Here is a 23,720-nt window from a genome sequence, read left to right as displayed (position 1 = left end):
TCTTTATTGCACTTTAAAAAAAATTATAATTATCATTTCATCCCTTATTTTATCCTTTTACGACTTTAGTTTACCCAAATCTTGAAACTTTTCATACGAACTTTCAAACCCTATTTTACCATTTCAAGAGGAGAATGTTCACTAAAGCTGAAACACGTTATTAACCGACTTCCAAAAAAAGGGGGAGAAAAAGAGATTCTCAATTCGATTGTATTTTTTTATTTATTTATGTTACTTCAGAACTTTTTACTTGGGTGGACCGATTTCGAAAAAAAAAAAAAAAATTAATCGACATGTCATTTGGTCCCATTTAAATTTTTTTGAGATCAAATAATGCGTTTTTATTTAACTATTTTTTCGTCGACCTACGAATATGTTTTTACTGGGTGTAAAGATTTTGATGATTTTTGATTTAATCGAAAGCTGATGTTTACCAAGTGGTTAAATATAAATTTCATCGAGATCTGATTACAACTTTTTGAGTAATATTTGATAACGCCTATTTACTTGACTATTTTTTTGTCTACCTACGTTGTATTACTTGTCGATGTGATTGCAGTAGGTTTTTTTTTCGTTTGCGAGCAAACGCAATTATTACTTATTTTTAATCGGTAGTAAAAAATAAATATTCACGCTTCAAACTTTAAAAATGATGAACTTGCGATATAAACTTTCAACCCCTTATTTATGCGATTAAAAGTACGATTTTCAAAATTTTACTGCTATTTATCTTCCTGGTAAATTTTAAGTTTGTAATACAAAATGTGAAAGACTTTTATACAAACTTCCAAGAGCTCTTAGATCTTCTTATTCCGGCCCTGTAGTCAAATCTTGGCGGACGTCTAATGCCTATAACTCATCACGAGCTATAGAAAGTCATTTGAAATAGAAGTTAAATAAGGCAGGGAAATAGTTTACAATTTAAAAACACCAATTATGAAACGATTTTAAGAAATTCTACATCTCAAGATGTCAAATATTGTAGGGGGAGTTTTGTATGAAATTAGATTAAGTACTGATATATAATTTTGTTAAATCACAAACGAAAAAAAAAAAACGCCTTCAATTTACGTCGAAAAGTAATAGGTACAACACAGATAATCGAAAAAATAATACTAGCAAACGGAATGATGTATCTATAGAATTGCTATTTTTTATCATATGGGTACGATTCATTTAACAAGTACTGTAATATCCCACTACTGGGTACAGGCGTCTTTTGTCTTATTGGAACGAAGTTCCTTACGGTAGGCTTGACATTTGGCTGTGCAAGCGAACAGAAAAAAATGTGATACTAAAACCGGAAGAAAAATATATAACGGAAGTGACGTCATATCAGTCACACGACTGTATAATATGACGTTTGTTAAACTAAAATATTACTAGTAAACTTTTTTTTAATTATTTATGTAATTTTATACTGTCGAAAAAAATAAATAAAGACATTTTTTTTATTTCACTTAATAGTTTGAATTATTATTATTATTATTTTGTTAGATTTATTTTATTTTACGGTATTTGTTATTTTCTAAAATACTAAATTTCCTAAATACTTTTATGTACTTAATTAAAAACCAATCAACAAAATTAAAAAAAAAATCAAGAACTAGAAAATATATAAAAATTAAAAAAAAAAATCAAATTGTTTTGCTTCTATACCTACTACTATAACTTCGTTCCTACCTGGTGTCCCATAGTGTGTCATTATTTTTGACTGTGATTCTAGAAATGTTATTTAAGGTTACGGTTCCAAAGTTTAAATGAACAAAAATAATAAAAATAACCACAATAACCGAAAAATTGTTACAGTTTGACCAAATTTCTAGATTTTTCCTTAAATGCCCATAATTTTCAAACAGCGTGGGATAGATTTTTTTTCTGATTTTTCTCATGATGGTTACGATCAATTCTGTCACGACGTTTCGGCTTGGCGCTGAGTTCTGATACACCCTGTATAGCCATTTTGTCATAAGTCATAAAATCAGACATTAGATTGCCTGCTGTGCAGCTACGGCATTAAAGAATACAGCTACCCCCTCTCTTCCCGTGGGTGTCGTAAGAGGCGACTAAGGGATAACAAGGTTCCACTACCACCTTGGAACTTATAAAGCCGACCGATGGCGGGACAACCATACAACTGCTGGCTTTAAAATACACAGGCCGAATACGGGCGGCAGCGTCTTCAGTGCGACAAAGCCAGCCCTGGGTCACCAACCCGCCTGCCCCGGCTGCTCGAATGATTATCGCGGTAGGTACCGTAGCAAAAGTGTTCGTCGTACGTCAGTATGAATACCTCACCCCCTGTACTTCACTTCCGTTACCAAAGAATTCGTTTTTGCGCAGTTCGAAGGTAACCGCTCAATATTCATGCCGGTAACTAAACCAATGATTCGAAACGTACATTCTACTGAAAATCGAGACTTCGAATAACTAGTCTAAATTAACGCATCGTATGTTATGCAAGAAATCCACAAGGGACGCATTTTTAGCACAGACCCAGAAGAATTCGTTCCATTTATTTAGACATGTTTTAGAAAGTAGTAAAATTTTTGGTCTATCTTGGTGACTGGGTGCATGTTTTTAAAGCAACACAATGATTTTCATGTGATTAAAAAATCTCTCTGCTTTCCGCTAGCGTCAGAATGTTGTAAGATCAAGAGAAATCTATTTATCCATGGCTATTGTCAACATTTCCAAATTTAAAATTAAATTCACGAACAATCTTCTGTACACTATTTATTCATTTCATACTAGCTGCTGCCCGCGACGTCGTCTGCGTGAACACTATACAGCACCAAAAATACCTACGATTATACCTTTTAAAATAACATTCATTTACCCGTTTCTTCTTTACATTTCATATCTAATGAAAAATCTCATAGATGGCGCTGCTTTAAAATTGTCTTGTCTACTTATATTCATTTAATTATGTTTATCAGCTTAGTTACTTATATTGCGTGATTTTTATAGTGTGAAGCTAGCTTATATAGCATGGTTATTAACATAATAATAACAACATTCAAATATACGTCGTTAGATTACACGTTGTTACAGAATGCGTTGAGGAAATAAAGATCCACTGCCCGGTAGGTGATAGCATGATAATATGTAGCCTATATGTTGACCCGACTTCTTAATAATATTCGTGCCAAATTTGGAGTAAATCCATGCGGTACTTTTTGAGTTTATCCCGGACATACATACAGACAAACAGACAAAAATTCTAAAAGCTATATTTTTGGCTTCGGTATCGATTGTAGATCACACCCCAAGTATTCTTTTAAAAAAATATTCAATGTGCAGTTTTGACTTTCCTACCATTTTATTATATGTATAGATACGTATACACATCGTACCGTGGGGACCATAAAGTTGTTGTTGTTGATTTTGAGCTTCAACCGAAGTAAATGTAATCCAAAGTACGTTCTAAACTTTTAATTTTAGTTGTCTCTGCGACCTAAAGTAAGACGGCGGTTGCGGGTTCGATCCCCGCACATGACAAATATTTGTATTGGCCATACATATGTTTGCCATAGTCTGGGTGTATGGGCAGTCCTTGTGGGTCTCCCCACCGTGCCTCGGAGAGTACGTTAAGCTGTTGGTCCCGGTTGTTATCACCTAATAGCGTCAACACCTGATAGCATCACTCAATATCCGCCAACCCGTATTGGTGCAGCGTGGTCGATTAAGCTCCAATCCTTTTCCTGCATGTGGAAAGAGCCTTATGTCCAGGAGTGGGATATTATGGGCTTATGCGATCTAAAGTATAATACCACAGACATGTATTTTTCATGTATTTTTTATTGCTTTAACATAATTTTTTTAAGCAATCGATAAAATCGATAATTAAAAAAATCAATTACTTATGACTAAAATAAAAGTAGATTTGCCGTAATTTTTTTACTTTATTAGTAGATAATATAGAAAGAGGTCACTTCTTACATCTATTACATCGATAGCTATGTACAATACTTAAGAATTCATTAGACTTATACTATCAGCCTTCAGTTTTAACAATTATTGTAACTAAAAATAAAGTAATTTAAATGATTTAATGACTAAAATAAAATGAAGAATAAGTATTCGTAATAATATATGATAAAGAGATGAGAGGAAGTCGAAAATTTAGTTTTGTGGATTTCTTGGATTCGGTTCAGTTATATTTTGTAAACGTATGGTGACGTCGATAAGAGACATGTTGGGCAGGATAAAGTCTTGGATGTTGGCGGCGGTCCTTGAGGGTCGGTCGAAGGGGAAGCCCATGGCGCGCCTGTCAGGGTACAGTCGGTCCTTGAGACCGCAGAAGCTGGACGCTTCCACACATGACATTTCGGTTCCATCTGGATTGTTTACCTGGAATTTAATTTTTATGATTTGTAGTAAAATTAAAACAGTTGTGATCTTTAGCGGAACAAAATGTTAATTATATATTTAGCTTGCACGATTAGCTACGAGTAGAGACGTAGGAACTGGCGAAATTGAGAAGAGCCGGTAGATCTTCGTATACTCATTATATTTTTTTATACAAATAGATCGGTAAGCGATTACCGCAGTCTATAGATTGCAACACTAAAAGCACCCTGAAGGCCCTACCCCCAAACTCCTCCAGAACTGCTAGAAAACAGTATTATTTAGCTGTGATCTTCTATAATATCGAGGTACTAACTCTACCTCAATTATAAAAATATGTATTAAAAATTGGTGTCCATCACTGAAACTTCCGCTATCAAACATCTTCATAACAAAGCGTATGAAGTCCATTAAGATGTTAAAGTAAAATCTACATTTCGAATCAGCAGTCACTTTATCAAAATGAAAAATTATTTCATTCATCATCATTCTGATTCATTGTCATTTTACAGATTAAAATTACATTAGTTTTGATGAAATAATTATAGTTAAATATCTGAGAAGGATCGGCGGGAAACTTCGCAGTTAAACTTTAAAAAAAAATTGCTTTAGATCAGACAACTAAAGTAAAATTTCTTTGGTTGCCCCTACGGTAAAATACAAAACATCCCTATGGAAAAAAAATCTCACAAAACATGGACAAATGCAGACCAAATTCACATACAGGGTTATGAGAGATTGTGAGATCTGATAGATTCTTATAACTCGGTATGAGAATTTGGTCTGCATTTGTCCATATTTCATGAAACTTTTTCCATAGGGATAACTCTCTCTTTCTATTTTCACTAACTTATACCTCCGTCTCAACTTCCTTTTTCCCAATCCTATCACACTTTTCATAACGCTGTTGTCACGCTTTCACCAGCTTACTTCCCAAGTCAAGCATGCGTAAAGAAGTTTTACTACAAAAACTGTTCTAATCTAAAATTTGATTTTGACAGGTTAACTACTGTGTACTGTGTGGCTACGGTACTAAAGAATATAGCCACCCCCTCTCTTCCCGTGGGTGTCGTAAGAGGCGACTAAGGGATACCACAGTTCCACTACCACCTTGGAACTTAAAAAGCCGACTGGTGGCGGGATAACCATCTAACTGCTGGCTTTGAAATACACAGGCCGAAGACGGGCAGCAGCGTCTTCGGTGCGACAAAGTCAGTCCTGCGGTCACCAACCCGCCTGCCCAGCGTGGTGACTATGGCAACATAGATGAGCTCACGTTATTTTTAGCGTGAACTTGTGGAGGCCTATGTCCAGCAGTGGCCTGTATAGGTTGTAATGATGAACTAAAGCAGCGGTCGGCAACCTTTGGGCTGGCAAAAGCTACAAGATGGCAAAATAAAGTAAAGGCGGGCCGCACTTGTGATATTAACCCTAGATATACCTGAGTTAAATTGGTCATATTCGATGAAAAAAAATTAAAATGGTATTAAAATGATTAAAACATACGGAATTTAATTTGTACACGTTTGGGCTATAATAAAAATAAAAGTTATAACTAAAAAAATAATCACCGAAAAAAAATCACGGGCCGCAAGTAAGATGTCCGCGGGTTGCACACGGCCGACCGCTAAACTAAAGGAATTGGAGAAGTAAACTTACGCTGTCCAGGTCGTAGTTGGAGAGCATGACGAAGAGTTGGTAGGGCATGCCGGGCTCCGTGCCGCGCGGCACCAGCATGTGCTGCGGCCAGCCGCAGCCGCAGAAGTTGAACGCGGCGCGCTCGGGCGCGCGCACGTCGCCGCCCGGCGCCGACAGGTCGCGGAACGTCTGCTCGAAGGGGATCGTCACGGACGACTGCGTCGACAGGCGCGTGATCGTGTTGCTACCGGCGTTCACTGCCATCCGGGAATATTCGACGTTTCAATGTAACTACTTACCCAGCTGGCCGCCCAGTGGACGAAATTCGACCATAATTATATGTTTGAACATTAAACACAAGAGTATATGTTTATGCGGATGTGTGCCAAATACATGGTAGTGTGTGTAATGTTTAAAAAATATTAGCCTTCCACACTCCTTCTCTACATACACTATGCGAGTAAGTATACGAAATTTCATACTTTTCGGTTCGCGCAATTTTCCTAAAAAAGGTACAGAGTTTTCGCTTCACGTATTTAATATTTTACGACACCGCGTTGACGCAATGATTACAGCCATGGATTGTATCCATTGCACTGGCGGTCGCGAATTCGATCCCCGCACATGACAAACATTTGTATTGACCATTCAGGTGTTTGCCGTGGTCTGGGTGTGCAGTTCTTGTAGGTCTCCCCACCGTGCCTCGGAGAGCACGTTAAGCCTTCGGTCCCGGTTGTTATCACGTACACCTGATAGCGATCGTTACTCATAGTAGGGAATATATCCGCCAACCCGCATTGGAGCAGCGTGGTGGATTAAGCTCCGATCCTTCTCCTACATAGGGAAAAAGGCCTATGCCCAGTAGTGAAATATTACAGGCTGAGACGAACGTATTAATATATTATTGTATTAATATTCGTTAACTGTAATGGACATGTTTGTTATTGACTTGAAGATCACTTTGATATAATGGTGCGCGTGCTGTGTAAGCGCCTTAAGCAATATTTGTATTTATACAAATATTTATGTTCGGTCTAGTTGTCTATTATTGTCGGTATCCCCATCGTGCCTCGAAGAGTACGTTAAGCTGTTGGTCTCAGTTGTTATCATAAGCACCTGATAGTGATCGGTAATCATATTAGGGAATCAGCCAGCCGACAGTGGAGTGGTGTGCTCGATTAAGCTCCAACCTTTCTCTTATGCGGAGAAAAAGGATTATGCCCAGCAGTGGATACGGGAAGTGGTAATTAGCTGTTATCTACTGTAAGGTTCAGGTACTTTCCCTGTCGGTCTACTCCGAATTTTGAGCCTCAATAAAAATCTAACCAAGATTGAATATTACTTAAATTGTTATACGAATAAAAAAAAATATTGAAACTAAAACACAAAATGATTTTTTTTATGTCACTATGTCGGCAAACAAGCGTACGGCTCACCTGATAGTAAGCGATTACCGTAGCTTATAGACACCTGCAACACCAGAAGCATCGCAAGCGCGTTGCCGACCCAATGCCCAATCCCCCCAGGAGCTCTGGTCACCTTACTCTCCAACAGGAACACAATACTGCTTGAAAACAGTATTATTTAGCTGTGATCTCCTGTAAGGTCGAGGTACTACCCCAGTCGGGCTGCTCCATATTTTGAGCAGGAAATTCCTGCTGTGCCCTACCTCAGTTAAATGTAATGTAATGTAAAATAAGTCCAGAACTTTAGAGTGTGATGTCAATAATTTAACATAGTTATATTTACATGGCACGACGAATCTGTCCATCTCAATGAACATTTTACGCTGGTCGGAGAGTATCCAGGGCAGGTTGCGTTCGTCGAACTTGGGCGACATGAAAATGCGCATCGTGGCTCGCCGAGCTTTGCCTGTGTTATTCACGTTAATACTGGAACAATACCAATGACATTCATAAATATAAAAATTTCGTGTTATGTGTTAGCGATAAACTCCGAAACTACTGAACCGATTTCTATCAAATTTTGTAAGCATCTGCAATTTGGTCCAACCTGGCAGATATGGTAGTTTATATCTCAATTATTGATATCAATATTTGTTATTGCAAATTAAATGTTTATTATACGACTTTAGTGTGTGTGTGTGTGTGGGTCTTCCTGACAGGCCCGAGGGTCTGTCTGGGTACGGGCTTCGAGGTTACCCTCTTTACCCGGGCTTTCTTCACCGGGGCTTCGCCTCTGGGGTCACATCCTTTCGGCCCTATTGGGCCAGGGTCACAATGCTCTTGGGGTCTTCGCCAAAATTCAAAATTGCACTTCAAAAATACTTAGGAACCGAACCCACGACCTTTAAGGTCTGATACGACTTAAGTGTGTATATATCGGTTAGTCCTATAAAATCCCAATAGATGGCGGTTTGGCATCTAAGTTGCACAGGTATCCGGTAGATGGCGCCGTATTTCTATTTCTCTATAAGATGGTGGTTTGGCATCTAAGTTGCACAGATATCCGGCAGTTAGCGCCGTATTTCTATTCTTAGATTACAGATGGCGCGTTTGTATATAGAATTTACATAATTATATTTTAATAAATTATATTATTTATTATTATATTATTATTATATTATATTATTATATTATTATATTATTTATTTATTATTACTGAGCCATAGCAACGTGTGGCTGGGTCGGATAGTAAATAATATAAAAACGGCAAAAAATCATGTCTGTTGCATGGGAGCCACACTTAAATATTTATTTTATTTTAATTTGATTATTTATTTTTTAAAGTGAATATATAACTAAATATTCTGTGAATATTTCAAGCGTCTACCTGTTGTCGTTATTTATTAATAATTTATTTATTAATAACGGAAAACGAGCGGTATTTTGTTGTATGGGAGCCTTTTTGAGTAGTCTTAGGACTAAACATTTTTGAATATCATATCAAAAATTGACCGCTCCAGCGGGGTTCGAACCTGCGTCTCCGACTGACCGTGTCGGCGCTCTAGCCAATTAAGCTATGGAACGATGTACCCGCTAGATCGAAATTTTTGATATGATGATTTTTATATTCGGCAGACTGCTAGTCTGAACTGCCACTATAATAAAACGCATGCGGAATACGAGACACGGAAAATGTAATAATGTTTAACAAAATGCACAAGCTACTAAGAGCCCGTGGATATGTCACTCATCACTTAGTAAAACTATAATCTATAATAATATATATAAAAGCGAAAGGTCACTCACTCATCACGAAATCTCCGAAACTATAACACCTACAAACTTGAAATTTGGCAGGTAGGCTCCTTATAGGACGTAGACATCCGCTAAGAACGGATTTTACGAAACTCGACCCCTAAGGGGGTGAAATGGGGGTTGGAAGTTTGTATGAAAGTCCTATGTTTTTGAAGTAAGAGACCTGAAATTTAAAATGTATGCTCTATAGATGGTAAAAAAGTGTCCAAATAATGTATCTTTAGAAATCAACCCCTTTTTGGGGTTGAAACGGGGGATGGTACGTTGACTCACTGATCACGAAATCTCCGAAACTATAACACCTACAAACTTGAAATTTGGCAGGTAGGCTCCTTATAGGACGTAAACATCCGCTAAGAACGGATTTTACGAAACTCGACCCCTAAGGGGGTGAAATAGGGGTTGGAAGTTTGTATGAAAGTCCTATGTTTTTGAAGTAAGAGACCTGAAATTTAAAATGTATGCTCTATAGATGGTAAAAAAGTGTCCAAATAATGTATCTTTAGAAATCAACCCCTTTTTGGGGTTGAAACGGGGGATGGTACGTTGACTCACTGATCACGAAATCTCCGAAACTGTAACACCTACAAACTTGAAATTTGGCAGAAAGGCTCCTTATAGGGCGTAGACATCCGCTAAGAACGGATTTTACGAAACTCGACCCCTAAGGGGGTAAAACGGGGGGTTGGAAGTTTGTATGAAAGTCCTATGTTTTAGAAGTAAAAGACTTGAAATTTAAAATGTATGCTCTATAGATGATGAGAAGGCGTCCAAATAATGTATCTTTAGAAATACACCCCTTTTTGGGGTTAAAACGGGGATGGTAGGTTGACTCACTGATCACGAAATCTCCGAAACTATAACACTTAAAAACTTGAAATTTGGCAGGTAGGCTCCTTATAAGACGTAGACATCCGCTAAGAACGGATTTTAAGAGAAACGACCCCTAAGGGGGTAAAACGGGGGTTGGAAGTTTGTGTGAAAGTCCTATGTTTTTTGAAGTAAGAGACTTGAAATTTCAAATGTAAGTTCTATAGATGGTGAAAAGGTGTCCAAATAATGTATCTTTAGAAATCAACCCGTTTTTGGGGTTAAAACGGGGGATAGTAGGTTGGCTCACTGGTCACGAAATCTCCGAAACTATAACACCTACAAACTTGAAATTCGGCAGAAAGGCTCCTTATAGAGCGTAGACATCCGCTAAGAACGAATTTTATGAAATTCGACCCTTAAGGGGGTAAAACGGGGGTTGGAAGTTTGTGTGAAAGTCCCATGTTTTTGAAGTAAGAGACTTGAAATTTAAAATGTATACCTTATAGATGATGAGAAGGTGTCCAAATAATGAATCTTTAGAAATCAACTCGCTTTTGGGGTTAAAACGGGGGATGGTAGGTTTACTCACTCATCACGAAATCTCCGAAACTATAACACCTACAAACTTGAAATTTGGCAGATAGGCTCCTTAGAAGGCGTAGACATTCGTTAAGAACGGGTTTTACAAAACTCGACCCCTAAGGGGGTAAACCGGGGGTTGGAAGTTTGTATGAAAGTCCTATGTTTTTGCAGTAAGAGACTTGAAATTTAAAATGTAAGCTCTATAGATGATGAAAAGGTGTCCAAATAATGTATCTTTAGAAATCAACTCCTTTTTGGGGCTAAAACGGGGGATAGTAGGTTGACTCACTTATCGCGAAACCTCCGAAACTACGACACCTAAAAACTTGAAATTTGGCAAATAGGCTCATTATAGGTCGTAGACATCCGCTAAGAACGGATTTTATGAAATTCGATCCCTAAGGGGATAAAACGGGGGTTGGAAGTTTGTATGAAAGTCCCATGTTTTTGAAGTAAGAGACTTGAAATTTAAAACGTGTGCTCTATAGATGATGAGAAAGAGTCTAAATAATGTATCTTTAGAAATCAACTCCCTTATGGGGTTAAAACGGGGGATGATAGGTTGACTCGCTCATCACGAAATCTCCGGAACTATAACAGCTACAAACTTGAAATTTGATAGATAATTTCCTTATAGAGTGTAGACATCTTTTAAGAACGAATTTTACGAAACTCGACCCCTAAAGGGGTAAAACGGGGGTTGGAAGTTTGTATGAAAGTCCTATGTTTTTGAAGTAAGATACTTGAAATTTAAAATTTATGCTCTATAGATGGTACAAAGGTGACCAAATAATGTATCTTTAGAAAGTAACTCCCTTTTGGGGTTAAAACGGGGGATGGTAGATTAACTCACTCATCACGAAATCTCGGGAACTATAACACCTACAAACTTGAAATTTGGCAGGTAGGTTTCTTATAGAGTGTAAACAGCTACGAATTAATTTTACGAAAATCGACCCCTAAGGGGGGATCGATCCAAAAAACGGGGGTCGAAAGTTTGTATGAAAGTCTTATGTTTTTGAAGTAAGAGACTTGAAATGTACAATATATGCTCTATAGATGGTGAGGAGGTGTCCAAAAAATGCATCGTAATCTATATATATATAAAAAAGAAAGGTCACTAACTCACTCATCACGAGAACTGAAAAACCGCTGGATGGTCTATCCATCCAGGTTGGACAAAGATAAAATTTGGCAGGGAGGTATAGTCAGCAGACGTCCGCTAAGAACGGATTTTACGATATTCCACCGCTAAGGAGGTTTAATTGGGGTTGATAGTTTGTATGAAACTTAAACAGCCTGAAAATAAAACTAAAAATGTGGTGTATAGAGGTTTTATAAAAATAACTATTAAATTATACTAAATTGTGCCTTTTAAAAAGTTACTCAGTTTGATAAGCGTTTCGATAAGTGACTGAAATAAAAAAATAATTTGCGTTAAACATTTTAATAGTAATGCATATCTTCATAACCACGCGGACGTAGTCGCGGGTAACAGTTAGTGTATTATAAAACAAAGTCCCCAAAAGTGTATGTGATCGATTCGCTCAAAATCTACTAACGGATTTTCACGCGGTTTCACCATTCGAGAAAGGGCTCCACCATTGGCAAGAGGAAGGTTTACGGAACGGCTAAGCCGATTTTGATGAGAGTTTCACTGGAAGTTTGCCGGGAAAACTTTGTGATACACTAATTTCAACGCGGGCGAAGCCGCGGGCACAGCTAGTCTATAATATATATAAAAGCGAAAGGTCACTCACTCATCACGAAATCTCCGAAACTATAACACCTACAAACTTGAAATTTGGCAAGTAGGCTTCTTATAGGACGTAGACATCCGCTAAGAACGGATTTTACGAAACTCGACCCCTAAGGGGGTAAAACGGGGGTTGCAAGTTTGTATGAAAGTCCTATGTTTTTGAAGTAAGAGACTTGAAATTCAAAACGTATGCTCTATAGATGATGAGAAGGTGTCCGAATAATGTATCTTTAGAAATCAACTCCCTTTTGGGGTTAAAACGGGGGATGGTAGGTTGACTCACTCATCACAAAATCTCCGAAACTATAACACCTACAAACTTGAAATTTGGCAGAAAGGCTCTTTATAAAGCGTAGACATCCGCTAAGAACGGGTTTTACGAAATTCGACCCTTAAGGGGGGTAAAAGGGGGGTTGGAAGTTTGTGTGAAAGTCCCATGTTTTTGAAGTAAGAGACTTGAAATTTAAAATGTATGCTCTATAGATGATGAGAAGGTGTCCAAATAATGTATCTTTAGAAATCAACTCCCTTTTGGGGTTAAAACGGGGGATGGTAGGTTGACTCACTCATCACGAAATCTCTGAAACTATAACACCTACAAACTTGAAATTTGGCAAATAGGCTCCTTATAGGGCGTAGACATTTGCTAAGAACGGTTTTTACGAAATTCGACCCTTAAGGGGGTAAAAAGGGGTTGGAAGTTTGTATGAAAGTCTTATGTTTTTGAAGTAAGAGACTTGAAATTTAAAATGTATGCTCTATAGATGGTGAGGAGGTGTCCAAATAATGCAAAATTATATAAAAGAGAAAGGTCACTAACTCACTCATCACGAGAACTCAAAAATCGCTGGATGGTCTATCCATCCAGGTTGGACAAAGATAAAATTTGGCAGGGAGGTAGATTATAGTTAGCAGACGTCCGCTAAGAACGGATTATATGATATACCACCGCTAAGGGGGTTTAATGGGGGTTGATAGTTTGTATGAAACATATACAGCCTAAAAATAAAACTAAAAATGTGGTGTATAGAGAGATTTTATAAAAATAGCTATTAAATTATATTAAATTGTGCCTTTTAAAAAGTTACTCAGTTTGATAAGCATTTCAAGTGACTGAAATAAAAAAATAATTTGCGTTAAACATCTTAATAGTAATGCATATCTTCATAACCACGCGGATGTAGTCGCGGGGAACAGTTAGTGTTTTATAAAACAAAGTCCCCAAAAGTGTATGTGATCCATTCGCTCGAAATCTACTGAACGGATTTTTATGCGGTTTCACCATTGGAGAGAGGGCGCCACCATTGGCAAGAAGAAGGTTTACGGAACGGCTAAGCCGATTTTGATGAGAGTTTCACTGGAAGTGTGCCGGGAAAACTTTGTGACACACTAATTTCAACGCGGGCGAAGCCGCGGGCACAGCTAGTATATTATATATTTAAGTTTTTAGTAATCTACTCTCCGGCCCGCTGGACCAATGATCTACGTATGATCACCGGTGGATGCTGGATGAGGACTGATGGAGGATGAAAGCTTACATCCAGCAGTGAACTGCGATAATCTGAATCAAGCAAGATTTTGCTATTAAGGTAGAAGTCATCATTTCCATTAGTTGTGGTCGCTTACACGTAACGGAAGGGGCGATGGTTGAGGTGGGTGAAGCGCGCGTACACCGGCCCGCGCTCGGAGAAGTCGAGGCCGCGCGACAGGTCCACGTCGCTCTGCATCCAGAACGTGTTCAGGGTGTTCACTTCGCCGGTTCCACTTTCCACGCGAACCGATGTTATCTGAACGCCTGCGTTTTCCAACTAGAAGGTACGAATGTATTACTTGTAATTGGTAAAGGCTCTCAAAGTTTCAAAGTTAAATAGTGGCTAAAGGTATAAATAATATTTTTATTGGGATAGGGGTATAGCAGAATATATTACCCTATCCATATAGGTTCGTTACTTGCTTACGTTACTTACTTTATAGAGTGCCTAGTGCGAGTTTTATTCACAGAAACATGACAGAAACGCGTTTATACGTGAAAATTATTTTGCATGGGAATTTAAACATGAAGCCTAGACGATAAAGAATAGTATACGATACAATCGATACAGAGCCATCTAGCGGCAAACGCGAGAACTAGGTTGCAATGCCGAATTTCCCATACAAAATGTTGTTAAAATTTACGCCCGTTATTGCGAGACGGATTAAACATAACTCGCACTAGGCACTTAGGCGTCCGCTACTTTTTCACACCAAAATAGCACAATCGATTGTAATGAAGATTAATATATAGACAGATGAATACCTATACTAATATTATAAAGCTGAAGAATTTGTTTGCTTGAACGCGCTAATCTCAGGAACTACTGGTCCAATTTCAAAAATTCTTTCAGCGTTAGATAGTCCGTTTATCGAGGTAAGCTATAGGCTATATATCATCACGCTAAGATCAATAGGAGCGAAGAACTAGTAAAGAAGAAAAAAATCAGGTATTTTTTTCCTTTTGAGAGCTTACGCTGCGTATGCCGCGTAAACAGTTTAAGTGTGGGTTAAAGTTACCATTAGCCCAGAGTAACTATTTTACGTGTGCTGTGTGGCTACGGTACCAAAGAATATGGCCACCCCCTCTCTTCCCGTGGGTGTCGTAAGAGGCGACTAAGGGATAACAAGATTCCACTACCACCTTGGAACTTAGGAAGTCGACCAATGGCGGGATAACCATCTAACTGCTGGCTTTGAAACATACAGGCTGAAGACGGGCAGCAGTGTTTTCGGTGCGACAAAGCCAGCCCTGCGGTCACCAACCCGCCTGCCCAGCGTGGTGACTATGGGCAACACACATAAGTTCACGCATTCTTGGCACGAACTTGTGGAGGCCTATGTCCAGTAGTGGACTGCAATAGGCTGGAATGATGATGATGAACTATTTTACGTGTACGAAGTCGCGTGTCGAAGTTAGTCTCTAATAAACATCTTTTAACCCGAAAATCTCATAGGGTCCGAATTTACGCAGATAAAACCACAAAGAATGACTACTATTTTTTTGAGTATACATATTTACCTCAGATCTTGTGTACGGGCGAACGTAGGTCGACTCCTTGAACTTTTGGCACATATCATCGATAAACGCATGCCAGCGGTAGAAGAAGGGATCACGCATTGTTGTCGCCTCGTCAGCCATTACGCTGAATTGTTCCTAATTATGTAGGAAAAAACATTCACTGTAATCGTGCCTTTGTACTTCATGAAGTAAACTAAAGTAAAAGGGTAGCAGATAAGTAGATGAGTTGTGTTTGACTAGCCCGTTGACGCAGTTTGTAGTGCCCTGCTTTCTGTGCTGGTTGCGGGTTCGATTCCTGCTTTAGTCTGGGTGTAATATTTGTATTTATATATTTATAAATGTATTATTTCTATGTTTATTTAAAAAAATAAAATAAAGATATAACAGTCGACTGTTACCTGTAACACAAGCATTGAGCAGGGGAGAAAGGAGGGGAGAGAGAGAGATGGAGAGGGAGAGATATATTATCAATTTTGTTTATGGTTTGGATTTTTTGGATTGGACTTTTCGTGGATACAAGGCTATTGTATCATACTTACAAGATAGCGATGGTTGGGGTCGTGCATGTAAGCAGTGAAGCTGTGTCCGTTGTTATGCAACGCGCCGTACAGCTCGGGGTTCGGTGACAGGATACTCGCCTCCAACATGTTGCCAAGCGTGTCGATGTCCAATGGCTTCGTAGTCCCATCACGCTGCACAGAAGTTAAATGTTATTTAAAGATTTTTATTACCACACGTCATTACTACATATTCTTATTATTTTTTTATTTTCTTTCTATTATACAACAGTCTCCCAGACAGCGACATTATGTCTGTATATCTGTTTGTTTGCGATTTCATAAAGAACTGAATAGATTTTTTAAGGGCAATTCCTGATGATTATTTACTGGTAACACCGTTCATGCCCAGGCGTCACTTTACTTGCAAGAGAAAATCGAAGCCAACAAAATGGAGGTCGAAATAGTCTAGTAGTAATTAAATCAATTATTCTTATTCATGTAAGCGCAAACATAAATAAATAAATAAATAAACTGTTAAACTGTTCATTGTTTTTTGTTGCACAGTAATAAAAAAAATACAAAGTTACGGTAGCTTATTTGATAGCTTACATTCCGGACCATGCCAGTGGCAATAGCTTCCTCGATGTTTCTTCTCCATCGTTTCATATCGTTAACGGTTAACTTGAGTCCGTCTACGGGACGATTCAGGTCCTGCCACGTCATATTGGCCTGACGTGGCGGCCAGCCGCGGGAAGTTGTCAGACTGTCCAGTTTCGGGAAATATGCTTCGGGAATCGGTTCATCCCAGTTACTGAATTTCTTGACTCTAGCTAAAGAATTGTTGAGACGTTCTCCATTGTATCTACGAAAATAATTTAAATAAGTAGGATGGGAAATTTAAGTTTGAGAGTTTATAAGTAATGTTCTGATAATATTTGTCCCAAAATTTCGTAATAATCATAATTTTGCTGATAGCACTTAGAGATTATATCGCCAGTCTTTCTTAACAAATATACCTACTTAACAAACTTTTAAATTTTATACCTTGCGATGATCTGCGAATGCATGTAATAGAAAAGTTCACCGCGACAGTCCTTGGCAACGATACTTCGTTGATTGGCTGAGAAAGGGTAGATGAGATGCCAATGCCAATGATGGAGGTTCACACCAATGTCTTCTCTGAAGTACGCCATTCTGTGTTCAATGTCTAAATCCGTAGCTGTGTAGTCTCTTGGTATAATGATCGGAACTCTCTGTTAAGAAAAAAAAAAAATAGTTATTAAGTACTTATTAGTGAATATCGCAATTGGATTACAGACAAACATGTCTCAGAAATGGACATTTATTGATCAGTAGTTTCCCCTTTTATAAGTATTGTAAGATTAATATTGTAACAGTGTATTTTATTCTACCTAAAAGATAAAAAAAAAAAATTGGCAGTTAAAGAGACTGCCGATAGAAGTGAAAACTTAGAACTTATAGTATTGAAATTTGCCTGTCGGTAACGCGACCGTACGAGATTTCACCCATCCCCACGCTACCCATCATAGACGCTTCTAGTTTAACGCGCACAGCATGTCGGTGACACGAACCCATAATATTTTCCCCTACTAAAAAGTGAACAACGCCGCTAAAGAACCTTTTATTTCAAAAACGCTCAACTCATTTCGAAAATACAATATTCTGAAATGCATTCTGAAATTTGCAATTTTTATTATACCCCCTCGTATTTGTACTGCGATTATTACGATTTATATCAAAACTATCGATATCGATGTTTGTGTGTATTTGTGACTATACAAAATATTGGTCACTAATTGTGATACTAATAAAGAGAGTTAACGAAATTACTAAGTAAGAGATATACATTGTGCAACAATGTTATTTTAATTATCTATCAAGGAGCGTCATATAATTTTGTTAAAAGAGTTATGATATATTTTAAGAGGAACGAAACAAATATGAAATAAATATCAAGCAAAACCAGTTTAAAGTCGGTTAATAAGTTGTAAGAAAAAATATAGTAATACTATAGAAATACTATATATTTTTTAATCAACTTATGACTACAGAATGATATAAAGCGAACAATAATCTTCATCAAGAAAAACTCTTAGGAGAAGGAGGTAGGAAAGGTCTTTTCTCCACGTAGGAGGTATCTCGTGAAAGAGGTCTATGCCCAGGAGTGGGATGATACAGGCTGAATGCACGCAGAATGCAAGAAAACTCGATGACGAAGGAGGAGATTTTAAGGTTCTGGTGGTAAATAATATCGTTTTTGTAAAAAGATTTACATATTTTGTATTATTATAAAATAAAGTAGGTATATTTTCTTTAACATTATTATTTTCATAAATTCAGAGGACGTATTTTTTTTATCATATGTATAAAAATATAATAAATAGTAATGGTACTTTGTGAAACTGATTGACAATCTTTTGATTAAAAAGTATATATAATTATATATACTCGTATATCACTACATAGTATAAAACAAAGTCGCTTTCTCTGTCCCTGCACATGTATGTACGCTTAAATCTTTAAGACTACGCAACAGATTTTGATGCGGTTCTTTTTAATAGATAGATTGATTCAAGAGGAAGGTTTATATGTATAATAACACCCATTAAATAGTGGAGAAATACTGTTATTTTTGAGTTTTCTAATGTTATGTCGTAAATAATTTTTTTTTTCGCTTAAATAGCAAACGCAGGCTGAACCCTACGAGATTTATCAAAATAATGTACTAAGTATTGTACACATTGAAAAGGTCTACAGAAAACTCCGCGATGGTATATACCTATCTCTTATGGATATCCCACAATAACATTTTTTTGTCATTTACTTTTTACGACAAATAATGGCTAATTTTCGAAGCGATTTTAACCAATACAGCATTAATCCTTATCCAATTAAATACCTTAAATGTATTTTTTATTTAATATAGATCTATATGGCCCTTTACAGCATATGATTTAAATGAATATTTTCGAAGATATTACAGATTTAAAAATCGCGGTACGTAACGTCTGCGGCGGTTCCGGCCGGCTTTTACTCTTAAGTTAACGCGTGCGGGCCACGGGCAGTAATGAATAAATCAAAACTACTGGATCGATTTTAATCATTTTTTCAGTGAATGACATAGGCTATAATTATATTTTATACCCGTGCGAAGCCGGAGCGGGTCGCTAGTATACTATATTTATACTTACTATATTTATGTATGTCAAGGAAAATCAGAACCATTTATGTTTGTTACAAATTGTGCAAAATGTAATTTTTATTAGGTATTTTGAAATATTTCACCGGTGTTGTTATAATAAAAAGTTTTTTTTAAATTAAAAACCTTTTTTAACATAATTATATATATATATTCATATTTTCTAGCAATTTAAGACAGTGAAACGAAACGCAAATTCTCTCTAAAAGTCACGTAGGCCCTCCAAATGATTCGCGCGTGTTTATAACTTTACGATTTGAATGTGGAAGAAAAAAGTTACCTATAGCAGTATTATATACTAAAATTTGTGATGATTAAGTAAATAAAATGGATTTAGAAAATAACCCTAATGTTATTGTGGTGCGTGCTAAGCCGGAGGGACAAAGAAAGACTTTTAAGCCAAATATTCGTGCAGTAAATAAAATTCCAAATGAATTATTAAATGATCCTCTATTAAACTGGGCATGTGAAAAATTACCGCAGAACTATAACTTTGAAGTTCATAAGACAATATGGAGAATAAGATCTTTAAACTCGAAAAGAGTGGCCTTACAATTACCTGAAGGTTATTTTTTTTTTTGTTTACTAATAATTTATTACCTTATCGTTTTTAAAATCGGTGCAGGTAATGATAGATAAATAATTGTTTTCAGGTTTGACAATGTTTGCTACAACTTTATGCGACATAATTGAAACTTTCACGGAAGCAGATACTGTAATAATGGGGGATGTAACATATGGAGCTTGCTGTATAGACGATTTCACAGCGGTCGCGCTTGGTGTCGACCTCCTCGTACACTACGGCCACTCGTGTCTTATACCGATCGATCAAACTAGTGATATAAAGGTGCTGTATATTTTCGTAGATATAAAAATTGATCCATCACACTTTATAGATACAATAAAATTGAATTTTTTTAAAAGACAACATTTGGCTATTGTTAGTACAATTCAATTTGTGACTACCCTTCATTCTGTTGCTAAAATTCTACGAGATGAAGAGTATATAGTCACAGTACCTCAGTGTAAGCCTTTATCACCTGGAGAAATTCTTGGCTGTACCGCTCCTAAGGTGGATGCAGATCTAATAGTGTATTTGGGAGATGGAAGATTCCACTTAGAGTCTATTATGATAGCCAATCCAAATATTCCTGCGTTTAAATATGACCCGTATGATAAAAAGTTTACAAAAGAAACATATGACCACGCACTTATGAGAGAAAATAGGAAGAATCAAATCCAAATATCCAAAAGTGCGAGTGATTTTGGCCTTATTCTTGGCACACTAGGTAGGCAAGGAAGTACAAAAGTCTTGGGTAATCTTGAGAAACAAATACAGAATGCCAATAAGAAATATGTAAAGATATTGCTATCAGAGATATTTCCAAGTAAATTGTCACTATTTACATTGGATGCATTCGTCCAAGTAGCATGTCCGAGGTTATCTATTGACTGGGGAACAGCGTTTACGAAGCCTCTTCTGACACCATATGAGTTTTCAGTTTTGCTCGAGAATAGCAAGTGGTTGAAGGACGATGGAACATACCCTATGGACTTTTATTCTAATGACAGCTTAGGTCCTTGGACTCCTAACTATAAGCCTGTCCTATGTTCCGGCACTGACAAGAAGTGTGAAAATTGTTGTGAAGGTAAAAGTAAAGATTTGAAGTGACTCACCGGTGCACCTTGGGCTGCTACAGCCGCGGTCTCTCTCGCTTGGGAAAATACTTGGGAATCCATAAATTTTGATGGGAAAGTTTCAGCTAAATTTTGAATTGGAATGTTCTTTGTATCCTTCCTGCAAATTATCGAAGTTAAATGATTTTATTGTAAACATCTTAATTATGATCTGTAAATATAAAGTCTTTTTTTCACAATTACCTGTGCATCAGGACTACAGAGTAGCAGTAGTTGAACATCTGAGGGTTTATCTTCACTCTTGTATATACACATGTCGACAGGAACTGCTGGAGGTCATTCTCCGGGACGGCTGATACAGAATTAGCACATTTTATGACAGATAATAATTTATTAATTTTATATAAATGAAATTGTAAATAAATGAAAGGGCAGTAAAAAAATTATGTTTTCATTTTGATAATCTTCAAAAAAAAAATATTATTAACCAACTTCAAAAAAAAATAGGACTTCTCAATTCAATTACATCTTTTTTATGTGTGTTACCTCATAACTTTTCACTGGACCTACTGATTTTAATGAATCCTTTTGTAATCGAAAGCTGGTACTTGTCATGTGGTACCATTTAAATTTATTTGAGACCTCACGAGTTACTTTTTGTATTATCCCTAATAATGCCCATTCCCTTGTCTATTTCAACGAAGTCGGTTTCGTTTTGTTCGCAAGCAATTATTAGCAGTCAAATATCAATAAAATAAAATTGTAATGGGTATTTTTTTATAGTCATCATAAATGTTAGCGTTTTTGTTTTAGAACTTCCGTCGACCTACATTGTATTATACTTAATAACTTTTTACTGGGTGCACCGATTTTAATAATAATTTTTTTCATCGAAAGGTGGTGCTTGTCATGTTTATTCCATTTAAATTTTAACGAGATCTGATTATTTTGAGTCATACTTAATAATGAGTATTTTTTCATCTTGACTATTTTTTCATCTACCTACGTTACATAACTTGTCGATGAAATTGAATTTGGTTTTTTTTCGTTTTATCATAATTTTTACGAAAACATTTGAAAGTAAACTCTTGCTATTTCGAATAAATATTACTGATTGTTTTATTTGGCATTTGGTTAATTTTGTTTAAAAAAGTTCAAATGTGAAAAAAATCCCTGTAATTTACCTGTTACTTAAAGAATTGAAGTTAAAATAAAAAGCAAATATAGGATAGTAAAAAAAAAAATATTTTACCGAGTAGTTCATCAATAACTTCATCTGCCATTTTCTGGTGGGCGGGTAAGAACAAGGAGAATTCGGCGTCGTGAGGCAGTTTCAAGGCTTCACGAAACCGAGGTATTCTCTTCATGTTGGCCAGATTTATAACCTCGTTGGCACTTTCGCCGAAACGATTGTTCAGCTCAATTCCGTTCGCCTTGTAATCATCGCCCTGTTTGAGACAGTAATAATATGCTTATATATTTATATACAAGCCCAATGCTAGGCAAAGACTTCTTTCATCATATCGCAGTGACGTAGCGAGCTTGACTCGCGCCATGGGCACAATACTTTTTTAGCCTCTCCCCCATTTGAAAACCATAAAATATGTTCAGCAATTTCTTGTATGCGGACCATTTGGCATCCCTTTGTGAGTAGCGCCCGAGGCATGATGCCACCCTGGCTACGCCACTGTCATATCGGAAAAGAATAACATCTGAATCCACCACGCAGTTCCACTGCTGGTTGATGGTTAATTATTTCGAGTTTAAAGCTATCAGGTGTGATAACGACTTGGACTAACAGCTTGACGTGCTCTCGGAGACACGACTGGGACAAGGATATACATGTGGCAAAAAAACAATATTTGTACAAATACAAATATCTGCGCGAGCGGGAATCGAACGAACGACCACCGGCTGTAAGACATATACAACTATACGCAACTATACGCAACTAGAGCAGAAGTTGACATTTGCTTGTAAGGAGGTAATAAGTATAAAGACATTTGATGCAGTAATTAATTTATCTGGCCTTTAAAAAAACGAAACTATTTCGCTGTTTAAATATTTTTAGCTATTAAATGGATTATAATATAATTTAGTTTTCTTAATTAGTGAAATATAGATGTTTTAAAAACAAGCACGGGCAATAAGGAGACGGTGGATGTTGTTATTAAAAAAAAATGTAATACACTTTGTAATACTTATACAAACTTTTGTTACAAAAAGGTACAATATAAATTTTTATTTGAGTGAAGTATAGATATAAAAATGAATTACCGTAATGAATGTTGGTACGCGCTTAACATTCAAAAGACTGCACCTAATTGTATAACAAGTGTGAGGTTTGTATAAACGAAAATTAAAAAAAAAAAAAAAAAAAAAAAATGACGCATGAAAAAAAAATATTGTGGTAGGAAATCGAATCAGAAGAACAATAAAGTTACTTCAGACTTGGCTCCGGCCTTTTGATATATCAGAACGAAACTTACAAATTCAGACTAGGCTGTATGGATTATAGTCCTTTGCCTTTCCCTATTGGGGATAAATTTTAAAACAACAACATATTGTGGTAGGAAGTTCGCCGTGTCAGTTATTTTCAAATAAATATTAAATATCTTACCAAGTGTTGTTCGGTGAGCAGGAATACTGCGTTTTTATCACCCTTGGGCGATACCATAGGTTCACCCAGTCGGTCGTACAACAACGAGAAGCTTTCAGCGGTAGCCATGGTTGTATTATTTTCAACTTTTTCTCACTTCACAGTATCGAACTGAGAAGTGATAATGAGTGCATTATGTCTAAAGGGCCTATATAAAGATTGATTTGATTGGTTTCGAGTGCAACGTTTTTGTACCGTGCGAAATAACGGAAACCACAACGACGCGGTAAATGATAAGGTACTTGTGATAAAAAAAATGTCATTAATAAGAATTATTGAGAGTTCTTA

At 36.8% G+C, this 23,720-nt stretch overlaps 2 protein-coding genes across 2 annotated transcripts; one reads left to right on the top strand and one right to left on the bottom strand.

Annotated features, from left to right (window-relative positions):
• Nucleotides 1-3,885: 3,885 nt before the first annotated feature.
• Nucleotides 3,886-23,501, bottom strand: LOC123663558 (phenoloxidase 1-like). The gene is made up of 12 exons (XM_045598229.1): nt 23,394-23,501; nt 22,026-22,221; nt 21,017-21,125; nt 20,813-20,933; nt 16,960-17,168; nt 16,525-16,777; nt 15,955-16,107; nt 15,416-15,550; nt 13,990-14,171; nt 7,738-7,880; nt 6,010-6,245; nt 3,886-4,353 (listed from the first exon to the last, which is right to left on the bottom strand). The coding sequence occupies exons 1-12, from the start codon at nt 23,499-23,501 to the stop codon at nt 4,126-4,128; spliced, it is 2,073 nt and encodes a 690-aa protein (XP_045454185.1). The 3' UTR covers nt 3,886-4,125.
• On the top strand, nt 19,370-21,216 carry LOC123663559 (2-(3-amino-3-carboxypropyl)histidine synthase subunit 1). The gene is made up of 2 exons (XM_045598231.1): nt 19,370-19,700; nt 19,789-21,216. The coding sequence occupies exons 1-2, from the start codon at nt 19,463-19,465 to the stop codon at nt 20,805-20,807; spliced, it is 1,257 nt and encodes a 418-aa protein (XP_045454187.1). The 5' UTR covers nt 19,370-19,462; the 3' UTR covers nt 20,808-21,216.
• Nucleotides 23,502-23,720: the final 219 nt, after the last annotated feature.

This window comes from Melitaea cinxia, chromosome 20 (genome assembly GCF_905220565.1).
Source record: "Melitaea cinxia chromosome 20, ilMelCinx1.1, whole genome shotgun sequence".
In the NCBI taxonomy this organism is placed as follows: Eukaryota; Metazoa; Arthropoda; class Insecta; order Lepidoptera; family Nymphalidae; genus Melitaea; species Melitaea cinxia.
The sequence above is the reverse complement of the archived record's forward strand: the minus strand, read 5'-3'. Positions and strand labels throughout refer to the sequence as shown.